General features: G+C 47.0%; 1 protein-coding gene across 2 annotated transcripts in view; it reads left to right on the forward strand.

The window, feature by feature from the left end:
* The window catches only part of LOC129688561 (protein FAM169B-like), an 80,893-nt gene that overhangs the window by 30,860 nt on the left and 32,533 nt on the right, over window positions 1-17,500 (forward strand). For both annotated transcript variants that reach the window (XM_055623468.1, XM_055623470.1), the window contains one exon: window positions 11,551-11,636. In XM_055623468.1, the coding sequence (XP_055479443.1) occupies window positions 11,551-11,636 (86 nt within the window). The remainder of the gene's footprint in view (window positions 1-11,550; window positions 11,637-17,500) is intronic.

Below are 17,500 nucleotides of genomic sequence, written 5' to 3' on the forward strand. Positions count from 1 at the left end.
TTCTTTCTTTCTTTCTTTCTTTCTTTCTTTCTTTCTTTCTTTCTTTCCTTCCTTCCTTCTTCCCTCCTTCCCTCCTTCCCTCCTTCTCTCCCTCTCTTCATCCCTCCCAGTCTTCCTTTCTTCTATGCCTCCCTCTGTCCTGCCCTTCTCTTTCTTTCTGTCCCTCTGTCTCTGTCTTTGTCTGTCTTCCTGTATCCCGTTTGTCTCCTTGTCTGTCTGTCCTTACCCTTCCTGTGTGTGTGTGTGTCTGACAACACGTGTGTAGCGGTCAGAGGACAGCCTTGAGTGTCTTGCTGGGTCTCATTTCATTCACATCACTGTTGCCTTCCTTTAAAAACTTGCTGATAACCTCATCAGGTTTTTCTTTTCTCTTTAGCTCTTTTTCTGACAATGTTTGTTTGGTATACTTTTAAATATATTTATTTATTTTTTGATAGAACATAATGGCGACATGTCAGCTGGCAGGGCAAAGACTGTCCAAAAGCTGATAAACTATGAGACTCTGACTAGTTGTGTGACAGACACACAGTACCATAGTGCTACAGAAGTTTCTGGAATGAGATGGCATTGTTTGGAGAAGGGAGAGCCACCAGCAGTTCTTGGCAGGAAGGTAGAAGTTGGGCTAAACCAAAGAGTGTGAACCCTGAGAAGATCCCCACTGCCACTTCCTTGGCCCTCTGTCCCTGTCTCCTGATGCCAGGCTCAGTGGTGGCATCTGCTCTTCATGCTCTCAGAGTCCACTGACTCCTGTGAGCTGCAGGGCTTTGGGACTTGGGCCTTTGGCAGATGGTACTCCTGGGCTTTCTCCAAAGCAGCTCCCCGACTCTGCAGAGTCCAGCTGTGAATCTTAGCAGTCCCTTTTCTGAAGGATTCCAGTTTTCTCTGTACAGTTATCCAGTTATGTTCCTGACCATCGCTTACCTTGGAGGCCATGGCGGAAGGGAACAGAGAGGGAACACAGAATTCAGAAAATGCCTGGTGAGAGTGGAGCGGGACTAGGGCTGGATGCAAGGGTCCTGACTCCAGCTCTGGGGTGCCCAGCAGAGTGCCCTTTGAGTGGTTGGAAGGAAAGTTGGCTATGATCAGGGACCAGAATGTTCGTCCCTGGAGGCTGCCAGTAGCCAGGTCAGGGGTGCAATGGGCTGGCCTGGCACAAGTAGGGAAAGCAATGGGAAAGAGAGCACCAGGGGGTGGATGGGAGATGAGGCCGAAGGGGCCTGTGTCACACGGTGCTGACTAAGCTTATTTAGGAGAAAGAGTGTCAGAGATTAATTGGGGTCTTCCCCTGCAAGGTGTGTGGGACAGAATTCGGAGTGAGGGTTAGGGTATACTGTGGGCCGAGGGGTCTGCACCTGGGGGTTCTCCTGAGTGGGACTCCTTCTGTAGGTGTCTCTTCAGTGTGTGACACATCAACTTGAAACGGCCCTGTTTGTTCTTTGTGGCTGCCTGTAGGATCTTGGACAGATCCAAAGCACTCTGCAGTCAGGAGGTGCCACTCAGACCTTCTGGCCCTCGACGGTATCTGTCAAACTGAGAGGTTGCTTGACTTGGGTTCCTGAGCTTTCTGCCCAAGGAGCTCTGAGACACAGTGGTGGCCCAGGCTGAGAAACAGCAAGCCAGGCACTTCCCAAGACAGGTGACTGGGGTGTGCCGACAGTTGTGGCCACACTCTGACTTCTCTCACGAGAGTGTCTGTCTTTCCCCTTGGCTCCCAGGACATTTTGTGACCAAGCGTAACGTTCGCTCTTGAAATTGCTGCTAATTTATTTACAGTGTTTGGTGATTGCACGTCATGTGCACCCTGAGAAAAACAAGCAGGGAATTGAAAAATGATTTTTTTTTTCCTGGAAAAACATGTCCATTATAGCCTGCAGTGACAGCGAGTGCCAAGGCAAACATTCAGATGAAACCAGAGCCTCTTGTAGACAACCCTCCAAGGGGCTGTCTTGGTCCAAGGAAGATTGCGACACTAGGACTGGCTCTCTGTGCTGCCTCTGGGGCAGGTGGCTCGCTTGCAGGAGTGGAGGGTCAGCTGTGAGCTGCACCCTGGAGGGCCTTGGAGGGCTTTCTCAGAACAGAATGCCTTTTTTTGAGGCACCCATCACCCTAGAGCAGGCTATTTAGATTTTGAGGATGGCTTAGGGATGGAGACTGGGGACAGGGTGGGTAGAACAGGATTTTTCTTTCTTTCTTTCTTTCTTTCTTTCTTTCTTTCTTTCTTTCTTTCTTTCTTTCTTTCTTTCTTTCTTTCTCTCTCTCTCTCTCTCTCTTTCCTTCCTTCCTTCCTTCCTTCCTTCCTTCCTTCCTTCCTTCCTTCTTTCTTTTCTTTTTCTTTTTTTTTTTTTTTTTGAGACAAGGTTTCTCGTGTAGCCTTGGCTATCCTGGACTCACTTTGGAGACCAGGTTGGCCTCTAACACACAGATATCCTCCTGTCTCTGCCTCTGCCTCTGCCTCCCTGAGTGCTAGGATTAAAAGCATTTGCCACCTTGCTGGGCTGAGCTGTGGATTTCTTAAAGGGAGTTTGGAGGGATAGACTGATATTACCCCAGCTTTCTTAGCAGAATGAGCCTGTCCACATGATTCTCCAGATGGATGGTTTAGGATAGTTTAGGATCCATTCTCGAGATGGATGCCTCTAGGAAGCTCATGGGTGGTGCCTTTGGGAGGCTTATCCTTGTAGCAGTGTCAGTGGAGGAACAAATACAATTGACCATTGCTGTGGCTTGGGAATATTAGCATGCACACACACACACATACTCTCCAGACTCCAAAACAGAGGTGTAGAGTGGCCTACACCCTTCAGGGTCCCCTGGGTTAGCAGGCACCCTGTTTGCTCCTATGACCCAGTAGACCTAGCATTTGTCTGCTTTAGCTGGTGCATGCATTTTGCATCATGCAATGATAGGTTATCACCCTGGGGTATACCAGAGCATCTCACCCTGAGCACCGGAGGAGCCTTGCTTAGACAGACTACTTAAGGGAGTCAAGAAAGTAGGTTCTGGCTGGAAGCTCGGCTTTCTCTTAGGTACCCACTTCTTTGGGCAGCTAAGATGCCTTATGGCCATGGACACATACAGATCGCAGAATCTTGTTTTCGTTGGTCTATGAAGGAAGCAGATTGGAGCTCACAGTGACAGTGGTATATTTTGGAAACACATGTTGGCCTTGGTTTGGGCTTTCCTCGTCTTTCCCTGTTAATTTATGGTATTCAGTGTGAGACAGATTTAAACAAAGGGAAAGAGCATCTTAGCATCATTCATACCAAGGAACGCATCATATTTGCAAACTATGGAGGCTAAGGAAAATATTTTCGGTTGCTAGGATGGGGCTTTTGTCCTGATGGACGGGGACACATTTGCTTCCAGGTATGTAGAAAGTTTCTATCAGCACCACTCGGGTGTCTGTTTGCATCTCTGTGTTTTCCACAACTCTGGAGCATTTGGTGAGTTTGCCTTGGTTCACCTTGGCTATTTTAAGGTTCCTTTCCCAGATAGACTAGATTCTTTCCTTGCCCTGGTATCTTTTGGTTCAACTGTACATCAGGATCTAGGCACCTCCTCCCCCCCAAACCCCTACTCCATCTTCCTTGAGTTAAAATCTAGACCCACAAAATCAGAATTGCTAGAGGCAAGAAAAGCCTGAGCAACACAGCAGGGGCTGCTGTGGTGAATGCACTGCAAGCCAGATGTTTTCTTCTCATGACAAAAGGCACCCAAGTTCATCTGGGGAAGTGTTTTCCTTTAAGGACAACATCTGTATGGAAATGGTAGCCCAAGTAATGCAATGTGACGGTTGCTATGTCAACTGGTGTATTTTCCCCTCCCCTTAAATTATTGACCAGTGCAGTCAATGTTGCATAAAAATCATGCAACTCCTTGGAATGTGTTTATGTGCCAGCCTCTGCCAGAACTTTTCATCACTTTTTTTTTCTTCTTCCCTACATGTATTTGCTTTTGGGAAAGATGGCCTGTCACTTTGGTTTAACTGTGTCCTCCTCCCCCCTTCCCCCCAACCCCTGCCTCAACCCCGACACACATATTTCTAAGATTCGTAACAGGCCAGTGGTGACTTAAAACTGTAAGGGAGCAATAGAGAGGGAAGTAGGGAGAGAGGGGCTTGAAACCGTTTTAGCTGCGATGAACAAGCGCAGACCTTGGGGCAGTGTGTGAGTCTTTTGCAGCTGGTTTGGGGAGGTAAGATATGTGCTGGGGGTGCGGAAGAAGGACACTTGTTTTAAATCCTCTGTGAAGATAGCGTAAGGCATGAGCTCTGGGCTGTGTGTTTTGCTGCCTTGCTGTCTGTGTAGCCCAGGTTGTCCTCAAGTTCCTAGTAATCCTGCCGCCTCAATGTGACAGGTACTGGGATTGTAGACATGTGCCATTATGCCTGGCTTTCTTTGCTGTCTGAAACTGGCACTTCACGTCTCCTCCGGGCCCTTGAGTCTTCCTGATTAAGGTACCTATTTCCTTCTGCTCAAGCTGGCTGCCCACTTTGCTGTCTGGGCTAAAACCCAGCACCTCCTACTTTGTCAGCCGGATTGCTTCGGGTTAGCCCTTCACTCTTGGACACTTCAGCCTCCAGTTTTCCCTGTATCTGACTTCACCCTTCCTAATCCATTCTTTACACTTTAACTCTCACTTAAAAAAAAAAAAAAGACTCCATTTTAAAAATAGCACTTGTAAGCCACAGTTTTGATCTAGCAAAGCAGATACTTACCGCAGTCTCCTTGACTGTATTCACGTACTGCCTGCCCTGTGTTTGGGCTGTACCAGGAAATACATTGCAACTGTTGCCTGCACAGACGCGTCCCAGTTACCTGGAGCCCTCAGTGTCACTAGACTCATTCTTGGTGCTGTATATTCTTTGAACTTGGATGCTTGTCTCTCTTGCGTGGTCTCTTCTGTGATTTATTACAAAGCCGGATACCTTGATCCAGCCACTGTGGTCTCCAAGGCTGGACCCTGTCCCGTGGCTGGCCACCATCTGTTGCCTCAGGCTTGGTCTTGGAAATGTTGTCTCCATCCTTCCCAGACAGTCTTGAAGTGTTTGCTTGACACAGTGTGTGTCATGGCCAAGTTGTCCTGCAGGCTCTCCAATGCTGAGCACAGTACCTGGCTTGCAGATAGACTTGTTGTGTAAGTACCACTTTCTTCACTCCCCTCAGTGTAGAAACGTCTTGACAAGGTTAGCTCTGCCAAACTCTTCTCTTCCCAGACTGTGCCACACAGTGCCTGGGCCTTTTCTCCCATTGCTCTCCTTCTGCTGGCTCCTTGCCGGGCCTGGCCCCAGTTCCACAACACTGTTTTTCTGTCAATTTTAATCTGTGGGCACAATGGTTAGAATGGGCACAGCGGTTAGAACGGGGGCTTTGGAAGCAGCGAGACTCAACATGTTCACGTTTTTCCGGTGGCACCGTTTGCACAGTACGACACTGAGCTGGTGTTCAACCACTGAGCCTCACCTAGGAAACAGAACGAGCTTGGTGGCCACTGCATGAGGTGCCACATCATCTGCCATCGCACCAAGTGCTTGCTGGCTGCCAGACTCGCTATGGTGTCAACTGTGACTACTTCACTACAGGACTGGAGTTGTGTCTCTTTCCTCCTTCCTCGGGGTCTGAGTGGCTGTCAGTCACCTCCACGGCACACCCCAGACTAGCCTTATTCCTTCTGACGCCTTTGGTGTCAATGTGGCAGTTCTGTCTTTACCCCCCTGTGTTCTTTTTTCTCCCACATTTGGAGTGTCCTTCACTGCCTTGCACATTCTTCTGGCCTCTGCACATTCTCCAGGATTCTTGATTCAAATAATCCTCCATCCCCTCCAACTGCACATAGCTTGAGTGTGCTCAGACTTTAATCTGCTTCATGCCTGGGCCCTCCCTCAGATTTAATCCCCCCGGGGCATGTTGCGAGTGATGTGCACTCAGAGGCTCCTCAATGTGTGTGCTCCATGGGGAATCTCCACCTATGTTAGGACTAGGTGTCATTTTGGTATCTCCTGCTGGAGCAAGTTGGGAGAGGTGGCAAACAGCCATCTGAGCCACCTTTCTCTGATGGAGGTAATTCATCACAGCAGTCTTTGTGAGTTCAGTTGTGGCCTGAAAATCTCTCCCTGTTTCTGGCTGTCACAGACTGTCCATTCAGTTTGGGCCTGCAGAGGCGGTCGAGGACACCATGAGAGCATGACCCACAGAATCAACTAAGCAGGGCTCACGGGGGCTCACAGAGACTGAAGCAAACACAGCAAACACAGGCCTGTGCTAGGTCCTCTGCATATACTGTATGGTTGTGTAGCTTGGTGTTCTTGTGGGACTCCAAACAGTGGGAGTAGGGTTTGTCTCTGACTCTTTTGTCTGCACTTGGGACCCTTTTCCTCCTCCTGGGCCTTGTCCAGCCTTGATATAAGGGTTTATGCCTTATCGCTCTTTTTTTTTTTTTTCTTCTTTTTCCAGCCTTGGCTGTCCTGGACTCACTTTGTAGACCACTCTGCCAGCCTCTGCCTCTCTGAGTGCTGGGATTAAAGGCATGCACCACCACGTCTGGCTAAGCCTTGTCTTATTGTAACTTGTTGGGCTGTGTTTGGCGGAAATCCCTGGGAAGCCTGCTCTTTTATTTGAAGAGAAATGAAGGAGGAGTGAGTCTGGGGCAGAGGGGAGGTGTGAGAAGGGACTGGGAGGAATGGGGGAGAGGAAAGCGAGGTCCTGATGTAATATATGAGGGAAGAATGAAAGAAACAAGGAAATAGTTTGCAATAGATAATTGTTAGGGGTGGGAGAGATGGAGATATCGTTAAGAAAGTATAAAATTTCAGTTAAACAGGTTGACTCAGTTTCAAGCTTTAATTGAAGGCTTGGTGACTAAATGTTAATAAATTGCATTTATATATGAAAAAAAATCTGGTAAACTGGGCGTGGTTCATGCCTCTAATCCCAGCACTCAGGGAAGCAGAGGCAGGCAGATCTCTGTGAGTTCGAGGCCAGCCTGGTCTACAAAGCCAAGGTTACAGAGAAAGACACTGTCTTGAAAACAACAACAAAAATCTGGCCATGGCTGTGTATGCCTATAATTCCAGTGATGGTGATGGGGACACAGGCAGACCCCTGAGGCTCTCTGGCCAACCAACCTAGCCCAGTCAGTGAGCCCCAAGGTCAGTGACAGACCCTGTCTTAAAAAATAAGTAGGTGTCACCTGCTGTTGACCACAAATCCCTCCCTGCATATGCGTGCGCGTGCGCATACACACACACACACACACACACACACACACACACACAGTCTTGTGTCATTTGGCAGGCCAGGTGCATATGCCGTAATTGGGAGGTGCTGTGATCAGCTTGATGCTTTCCCATAGAAGAAAGGGGTGGTGACAGAAAAATGTGTGAGGAGTATCACGGCATTCCACTAGACGGGATGGACAGGGTGGCAGAGAGCAAGCAGTGAAAGACAGACAGACATCTCTGGACAGACTTGGAGAGCAAGTTTGCCAGGTAGAGATGGCCTGCTACAAAGCCTTTTTCTTTTAATTGCCTCACGGAAAGCTGAAACAAACAAGGGTTTTCATACTGCTCTGCAGCGTTCGAGGCAGGTGAAGAAAATTTCTAGAAACCACAAGAGAAGGTCAATGCCTTGGGAAATGCAGTTTGGTGAGGTACATTCTTCCATGGAACTTGCAATGGAGCCAGGGGAGAGGATGCTCTCTTGGGCCAAGGATCAGGTCATAAGGCTAGCAGTGAAGGAGCTGGTATTTGAGGCCTGGCTGGCTTTGAAGTCTGGGCTCCCCTTATACCAAGTACCCAGGGCTATGTGTGAAATCATTTCCAGTGAGCTGCTTTGCTCACTGTCTGTGCTGAAGTTCATCAGATGTTAGAAACTGAGCGAGTGACTTGAGGCTTTGCTGAACTGGCATTTGCAACTCTACCTTCCTTATCGCTTCACCCAGCTCTTGAAGTTGTCTTGAATGTGGCCTTGGACTTAGAGGGCTCCATGCCTCTGCTGTGCCTGGATTGCTTGTCTCACCTTCCTGCTGAAGCCTTACTCTGCCGAAGTCATTTAGAGTGTGTGGGTGTTTTTTCTGTCCCTTCCCCCTGCAGAACTGTTTTCTCCTCTGGGTCCTCATGAAAGTCAATCCAGCATCTCCTTGCCTTGTGTCAGGGCAGTTAGCTGGGCTCTGTCTTCCTCTGTAGGCTGCCAACTGCTGGAGTCAGGATGAAGGGGGATTCGTTAGTCCCTGGGGCTGTGGTTCTGTGGACAGGGTTGGGAGCTCAGCCAAGGAGAGGTAAATTCACTTGATCCCCTCATGTCTGGGATGAATCTGGGCTACTGGGAGTTCACTTAGGGACCTCACTGTCTTAACTTGTTTGAGAAGCCTTGACTTGCCACAGCATAAAATCCAGCAGCGACATTCTTTCTTGTGCTCCATGTCACCTGTCACTTGGAGAGAGAGAGAGAAATTAAATTGGCCCTAATGCCTTGGCAATGCCTTTCATGATGGCCTGCCCTGCTGACTCCTCTTAGCCCTGGGACAGGAGGTGGGGGTGGGTGGATAGGTTGGGTAGAAAGCGATGTTTGGATCTGCTAGGTAGTTTTTGTTTTTGGAACCATTGGTGTTTTGGTTTCCGTTTTGTTACCTTCAGTGCTGCCTAGATCCACAGTCTCCGCAGTGAAAGCCCTCGTGGCACCTGTCAACCTCCCTGGTGTCCTCGCTGTGCTGCCACAGCCGTGGCCTGGGCTCTGCTGCCAGCTCTCCTTCCTGCGTTTTCAGGCACTCATGGCTCACTAATCAGATGCTGCCGAATCCTCCCGGCTGGTTCTGCTTTGAGGATAGGTTTATTTTAGGCTGCTAAATTTGATTGGACTCCACTTTTCTTGTTACGTATACTTAGCCATTGAAGATGAGTTTTGGAAAACATCATTGTGAGGGCCAGTTGAATCTGTTTCGTAACAACTGGCATGACCAATGAATGCTCCACTGTGCACTGTGAAACTCGAAAGGTGCTGTGTCAACATGTTTTTGTTTGAAGCGGCATTAGAGACTCGGACGCCTGTATTACAGGAACATAGTGTGTTAGCAAACCGAACAGTTCTGTTGGTTCACCTTGCCAAGCTGGGAGATGATCCCTGAGTCTGTAGGAAGCCCCTGCAAGTTCTAGTAGCTGCCATTTTGGCAATGAATCACATTGAGTAAGCGCAGGCGAATGTCAGGCATTTAATGGGTTCATCTCTCCCGGCCCGCTGCATGAATTTTAGAACCATTGTCAGTGATGAGAATTCACTACTGATCGGAAGCTGACAGGCTGGGATAGGGGAGGCTGTTGCTCTTCGGAGGGGGAAGGGTGCAGGTTCTGAGATGGTCCTGAATGTCTGGCTTGTGCCTTGTAGCCTGGTCCCTAACATGTCTCAAATAGCAGAATAGGGAAGGGGGAGTGAATGTTTGTTTATATTTGCTAACCTTATGTTAAATGCTCAAGTGACTTGGATTTTCATTCCATTGTCCTACCACCCCCAAATCTTTATTCTTTAGAAAGGGTTGATTCATTTTAAAATTCTGGGGGTCCCCAAGCCCTCAGGATCAAGTACCTGGCTTAAGAAGTAGTTTTAAAATTTTATTAAAAAGGTGTAAAAGATAGGTGAAAGCACGCAAAGGAACTTTTGTTTGTGAGAACAAAGAAGAAGAAGCCAGGGTGGGTTTTGCCTTTCAAGCCTTGACCGTTAAGTATGTAGGTACTGGTGAGGGGGGATACAGGGATAAGCCCAAGGAAGGGGCTACCTTAGTCATCTGAGGCAGGAGGCTGGATAGATGAGATGGGAGCAGAAAAACGTAGAGGGGATCCATCAACTCACTGATTCGCAGGCAGGGAGCACATACCACCGGCCAGCCTTATCTGGATGTTTCAAATCCAGTCTACCTAGCAGCTTCCTAGACACCTGGGGCCGTGTGCTTGGTACCCTGGTGAGGCATCTAGGGCAGTGTGAAAACGTGTCTACATCCAGATCTGCTTCTAAGGATGCTGAGCCAATCACCCGGGTGGCGGCACTGTTAAGGTGAAGAAAAGTAAGCTCTAGATGGGAGGATGGAAAGCTCCTCAAAGTTCCAGACTCTTTGCTCCAGAGCCACCTTTTCAGAAGATTAGCCATTCCCCACATTGTCTACCCTGTTCTGAAGAGCAGGCTGGATTTATGGTGCAGAGTCCATTCATGCAGTCCATATGGTAGAAAGGACCCTCTCTCTACCCCTTCTAGCCACCCTCCATCTCAGGGCTGCAGTGTCCTCAGAATGATGCTGAGAACAGTTTCATTATGAGGTTGGAAGAAACTCACATAAAAGCAGGCGGTGTTGACTCTACTGCCAAGGCATTGCTCAACACACAGGAAGTAATTGTTGTTCCTCAGAGCCCATAGATAATGTTCGATCTTATAGTGTGTGGGGGGGAGTTATGAGTTGTGCAGAGGACTATTATTTAAAAAAAATTATGTGTATGAGTGTTTTCCCGCATGCATGCCTGGTGCCCACAGAGGTCAGACAGGGCATAAGATCCTCTGGAACTTGGATTATGGATGCTGTGAGCTATCTGTGGGTGCTGTAAATTCTGAACCTAGGCCCTCAGCAAGAGCAGTGGCTGCTCTTAACTGCTCAGTCATCTTTCCAACCCCAAATGATTGGATTTTGATATGTTTCTTTGTTTTTTAACTTTATTATCATTTTATTGGTCATTATCTTATGTGCATTGGTGTCTTGCCTCCATTTCCGTCTGTGTGAAGGTGTTGGATTCCCTGGAACTGGAGTTACAGACGCCAGCTGCCATGTGCATGCTGGGAATCAAACCTGGGTCTTCTGGAAGAGCAGCTTGGGCTCTTGGCTGCTGAGCCATCTTTCCAACCCCTGATATATGTTTCTAATAAGGAAAAAAATACATTTTTTTTTAAAGTGGAGTCTCTTGTAGCCCAGGCTGGCCTCAAACTTGGCATATATAGCCAAGGATAACCCTGCACTTCTGGCTCTCCTGTCGCTATTTCTAGTCTTTGCCCTAACTCCTCATCCTTGCCTCTGAATGCTAGACCTGCATGAATACCACTGAAGTCTACATACCCAGTTAATGTGGCAGTGGAGACTGAAGCCAGGGCTTCATGCATGGTGAGCAAGCATTCTTCCAACCGAGCTATGTGCCCAAACCTAAAATAAAAATAAAAAATAAAAAATGTAATTCTTGTAATATTGACTGCTTCAACATTTTTTTTTTTTTTTTTACACAGACAGGCCACCTGTGAAATACTTATCTTGTCCCTTTCAGAGGCAATTCTTCTGATTTGTGCCCTTACATAACTCTACCAACCTTACCCCAGGCTGCGGAAGTATCTCAGTGGTAAAACACTGGTGTAGCATGTGCAAGGTCGTGGTTTCACATCCATCATCATGATACAACCCAAGTGATAATAATGTCACCCGACTCACCCATGAAGTATGCACATCGGCCCATGCTGTTGAAGCGCCACGCTGTTGCCTCCAGTGAGTTTGTTGTGTGACTTACACCTTTTCTCTTGGTTTTCCCTTCAGTCGTGGCTGTTTACCTAAAGGAATCCTGGTGGTCCACAGAAGACGTCCTGAGAACTTCTGATCCCACAAGGGAAGGGCTTGTGAAGGTGAGGGGGACATGGTTTTAAATGAACATTTCCAAAACAGGTTTTTAAATAGGTCTCTTTACACGGGCCTATGTTAATAAATTAAGGCTGAATAGCATGTGCCTTTATCAGGGGGCTTCTTCTTTTTCTTCAGTTTTTCAAGACAGGGTTTCTTTTATTTTCCTCTTAAATATGTAATTTATTTATTTTTATGTGCATATGTCTGTGTGAGGGTGTTGGGTCCCTGGAACTGGAGTTATAGATAGTTGTAAGCTACTGAGTAGGAACTGGGAATTGAACCAGAGTCCTACAAAAGAGCATCCAGTGCTCTTAACCAATGAGCCATATCTCCAGCCCGAAGACAGGGTTTCTTTATGTAGTCTTGGCTACACAATTTCACTCTGTTATCCAGATGTCCTGGAACTCAGAGGTCTACCTGCCTCTGCCTCCCAGATGCTGGAAATAAAGGCATGTGCCACCATTGCCTGGCTAGAGCTGCTTCTTTTTGATACCCAAGTGCCTGAAGAATGGATTCCTGTGTAGAGGAATTTTAATTCAGAACATGGCTGTTGTGGCAACAGATCACATCCAAAGACTTTCTAGGTCTGTGTGATCTGGCTAGAATGCAAATATGCCTTTAATCCAGGAGACAGAAGCAAGCAAATCTGAGTTCAAGGCCAATCTGGTATAGAGCAAGTTTCAGGTAAAGAAAAGCTTAGGTCCAGGTATACACACCTTTAAAGCAAACAATGAGGGTAAAGAGAGTTTGTAGAAGGAAGCTCCCATATTTGAGAGTGATGTTTATTGAGTGACAGAAACAGTAATGAATCAGAGAAAGACTTGACATAACAGGATATATCCAGCTCTCACAAGAAGAGAGAGAAAAGGGAAGCTACCTAAGTGGGAATGAGAGAGAAAGAGAGAGAGCAGTTTTACTGGGACAGTGATAGAGAAACAGAATGAAGAGAGAGAACTCAGGTGAAGATGGAATGAGTCAGAGTATGAGAAAGAGCCAGAAGATTAGAAAAAAGTGTTGGAGTTAGTTTGAGGCCAATTGGAGCAATTAAGAGGAAAAGAAAAGCCACATCGAGCAAGTCAGCTTAGTGAGGAGAGGTGTTTGAGCCAGAGCAGCTGAGTTGAACCAGCCAGCCCAGAGCTCAGAAAGAACAAGAAAGGGTGAGCTTATTAAGCAGTAAGTCTCAGAGGCTGAAAACATTCTAGGCCTAGGTTAGGTTGTATGGAGGCTAGAAGGTTCCAGGACTAGGCCTAGGATAGCAGAAGGAGGCAGTAAGACTCACAGACAATAGCTGAACCAAGAGAATAAAAGTTCTTTTACATTGTTGTGTCTACATTGTCTATCTCCAGGTATTCGTGCCCTGGGCTGCCCTGAGGGGTACCAACTGGCTTGCTTACACAGCAAGCTTTTCTTTGTCTCTTGATTTTGGAGGTCGGAATTCAAGGAGTATTTCTTTTGAGGGCTATCGAGAATCTATTGCTCGCGCTATCCCTGATTCTGGTTGCTCTAGCAGTTCTTTGGCCCAAAGGTGGCAGTGTTCATGTGTCTCTACATGGCCTCCTTTGGAGGCATTGTCAGCCCACTTTGAGAGTGTCTGGTAAGGACATCAGTTGTATTTGATTTTGGAAGATTAATGTCCCATCGTGGCTTGATCGCCTATAAAAACTCATTCCAAAAAAAGCTCCCATTCACCGGTGCTGGTGGGGAATTCAATCTCTTTTGGGGGTACTCCTAAAAAATTCTAGTATCCTGCCAGCAAGAAACACAGGAGCATGTGATGGTTCACCAGATACCCGACTGCTGTTCAGTCTGCTCCACCACCTCAGCTTCCTTTTGTGCCTCAGTTTGTAAGCTTCGTTCTGTCCTATTTCTCTGCTGTGTTGAGAAGTTTTTCTGTTGAGTATATTCAACATTCAGGTCATGGTTATTGATAGAATATTTGGAAACGAATCTGTTTCTGCCCTGCATATTTGTTATCCCAGCTGGTGGGGTTTCAGAATCTTCAAGCTTTCTTTCTGTTGCGCACACCGAGGCGCAGGTTTGAGTTCTATAGCCAGTGAGTGATTTACTTGGGTGTAAACTTCGAAGCCTCTGATGTCCGTTCTGGAGCCTTTGTTGTGGTTCGGAAGAGCAGTTGTAAAGTCGGAGCCTGGGTGACAGTGTGGGCAGGTGTAGCAGCTGGTGGCTTCCCTGGGTGTGAGAGAGCAGCTGAACTTCAGCTGGAGTGGGGCCAGGAAGGGAGGCAGGAATCAGCCAGGAGATCCAACTGTGTGCCCTGCCGTTACCTGCTCATCTGGCTGCCAGGCTTATTTTAATGATGAAGGCGAGATAGAGGCCACGATTCTTTATCATCTTGAAATGGCGCATCTTTCTACACTTCCTGTGGGGCTCCGTGAGTGCTGAATGAAATGTCAACATTTGTTCGCGCTCAGTTTGGAGAATGAGCTCATAATGTAGTTTCTTCTGTTGAACAATGAAAGCGTCGAGTCCTAGGCTGGGTGGGTGGCTCAGGGAGTAAGAACCCTTGGTTTTTGAGCGTAAGGTCCTGAGTTGAAATGCCCAGCACCCATATAAAAAGCCAGGCAGCCATGGCTGTGTGTACCCCACCTGTGAGGGGTGGAGACAGGTGGGCCCTGAGAGCTCCCTGAATGGCCAGCCGAGACAGGATGGCACACTTCCTCTTTTGTCAGTGGGAGACTGCCTCAAGTCAAGAAGACCAAGATGGATGGAGGAAGACGCTCATGGTCCTGTTCTGGCCTCTGTCAGTGTCCACATTCACATACTCAAGTACATGCACTGCATAAGCACACCAACACACAATGAAAACTTTTACATTAAGTCCTCTTTAAAGCAAGTTTCATCGTCATGTAATTTGCACACCATAAATTTGCTCTAAAAACGGACGATTCCATGATTCTTAATAGGCTTAAATCAATCACTGCACAGCATTTTTCATTATTCCATCTATATTTTTGGCTGAATGACAGTCCAGCATATGAATAGACTATATTTTATCATCCATTCCTCAGTCGATGGGTATCGAGTGGAGTCCACTTCTTAGCTCTCATGAGCCTTTTTGTATGACTTTTTATGGGGACATATACTTTGAATTTTCTTGGGGATAAGCCTAGAAGCATAACTGCTGGTCAAACGGCATCTCTGTATTTCTTATTTTGAGGAGCTGCCAGACTGTCCTCCACAGTTACTCTGCCCCCCGGACTTTCCCACCAGTAGTGCCAGCAGGATTCAGTCTCTCCATGTCCTCAGCAACGTATACCGTTGTCTGCTTCTTATAGCCTCCGTCTGTGATTTGAGTGGGGAACGCCCCTCATAACCTTTGGCATTTGAACACATGGTCCCCAGTTAGTTGTGCTGTTAAGGGAGTTATGGACCTTGTAGGACATGAAGCCTTCCTGAAGGAAGTGTGTCAATGGGGGTGGGCTTTGAGGTTTTAGGGTTTTGTCCCACATCCCGTTCTCTCTCTGCCTGCTTCCTGTGTATGGGTGAAAATGTGATCGGCCGGTTTCCTGCTCCTGCTGCCTTGCTTTCCCTGACTGTTGCCATGCTTATCCCACATGCTGCTCTAAAAACTCAAGCCAAGATAAGCCTTCTTTTCCTTAAGTTGTTTTCAGCAATGGTGCTTTATAAGAGGAACAGGCAGCTCACCCAGCATCCTGTAGGTGTGAGATGTTGATGTGCAGTTCCTGATGGCTAAGGGTACTGAGCACCTTTTCATGCACTCACTGGCTATTTGTATGTCTTCTTTGAAAGATGGCTGTTGAGATCCTTCCTTACCCCACTTTTAGATCAGAATATTTGAATTTTTATTGTCGAATTATAAGAGTTTTCCACATATTCTCGATGCAAGGCTTTTTATCACATATTTGTTATAAAAAGCTTGCACAACTCTTTCCTTATTCTGTAAGCTGCCTGTTTAAAAAAAAAAAATTAGATCTGGATTCGGCGGAATCAATGGAGATGTTCTGAAAAGGTTTTTTTTTTTTTTTTTTTTTTTCCAGAAAACTAATGTTGCCTTGAGATTCAGCAGAGGAACATGATGCGCCCCTCGGTCACAAGGGGACACAGTGGCCATTGGTGACTCCTGGTGCTCACTGCCAAGGAGACTCTGATTGCTCCTTAGAACACTCTGGAATGAGAGTGGTTGCTTTTCTCCCTTCCCAACTCTTCCAAGCTTAAATAAGGAGCCCACCCTCTAGTTTCTGAGCATGCGCTCTGTGTGTTTATGTTCTGGACAGAAAGAGCTTGTCCACACCACCCCTATACACGGAGATAGTTCCTCCTGTTGTTTGTAAGACTTTGTCCTTACTTTTTTTTTTTCTTTAAATCAGGTTTTGTTTCCTAGCCACTTATTTTTCACAAGTTACTAGAAAAAGCTTTCTCTAATGCTCTCTTTGTTAATGCAATTAGTGGTCTCAATGGGGGCTTAGACATGAATCTTAGTTTTATGTTTTTAGGATGCTTCTAGGTCAAAATCTCATGTCACACATATTTTTTTTCTTCCTGTGATGGAACTGGACAAATTAAGCACACTCCCTTTTCCGCCCTCCTCGCTTGCCAGTGTTGTATTGGATGTTCTCTCCTGCCACGTGCAGTCTGCTTCTCCTGGTCTCCCTCAGGTTTCATAAGCTGAAAAATGCAGCCTCCTAGATGAGGCCCATTAAGTCTTCTGACCAGCTTGTTCTTAAAGCTGAACTTCATCTGGCTGCTGCCGTCAGAGACAGAAAGGGGACCGGTCCGATCTGCACGTGTCTTTTCCTCTTCTAAGCTGGCTCCAGATGGAGGTGACATCCATTTACATTCTGCACCAGTGAGGGAGTTTGTGGACACTGGATGTCAGGGCATTGCAGGCTGCCTTATTATTAATAAGCATCTTAAAAGTGAACGAGTGGGCCAGTGTGATGGCTCAGTGGGCAAAAGTGCTTCCCCTGGGAGCTTGACGGTTTAAGTTTCATCTTCCCCCAATGCCATGTTAAGGTGGAAAGTGAGAACTGACTCCACAAAGTTGTCCTGTGACTTGCACATCATGAACCTACACATGTATATCATATGCTAACATGCACATGTGTGTGTGTGAGAGAGAGAGAGAGAGAGAGAGAAAGAGAGAAAAAGTGAGAGAAAACGTGCACATTTACACACAGCAATAACAACAGACATGTGTTTTAGAGCTCACTCTAGGTTTCTTATCCCCAGGAATGCACGCTGAGATCACACAACTGCAAATGATGGGTTGGTGTTGAAGAGGACAATAATTTTAGGATCTGGTATTAAACCTAAAACTAGGAGGCTGGGTAGGTGGCTTATTTGGTAAAGTCCCAGAGCCAGCGAGTCGGGGGCAAATGGATCCCTTTCCTCAAAAGTCAGCTGGTCTAGCCTGTTTGCTGAGTTTCAGTTTTAGTGAGACTCTGTCTCAAAAATTAAAGTGCACAGCACCTGAAGAAGAATTACACACACACACACACACACACACACACACACACACACACACACACACCAGCATATACGTGAACTCCCGACATAAACAGGAACACATAAGTAAAATGAATGGTAAAACCATGCCCTGATGTTTGCAGAGCAAACATCCCTTTCCTGAAGTCTCAGCTCTAGTGGACGAGGAAGCAGAAGGGACTTGACTGCTGTCTGGGCTTGAGTAGGGGTGCTGTTTGGGATGGAGGAGCCTGTTACCCTAGCCCACTTCTGAGCTGTCCCTAGCCCAGCTGTCTCGAGTTGACTTTGGAAGGAGATAGTAAAATTGATGCATTTATTCACGTAGCCTCTTGGAGCTGCAGTTTCTGCACCTGTAAGCGTTGCTCTCCCCAGCAGATGAGAAACAAGTGCCAACATGCGGGTG

This window comes from Psammomys obesus, unplaced genomic scaffold (assembly GCF_907164565.1).
Source record: "Psammomys obesus unplaced genomic scaffold, mPsaObe1.curated_primary_1811, whole genome shotgun sequence".
NCBI classification, from domain to species: Eukaryota; Metazoa; Chordata; class Mammalia; order Rodentia; family Muridae; genus Psammomys; species Psammomys obesus.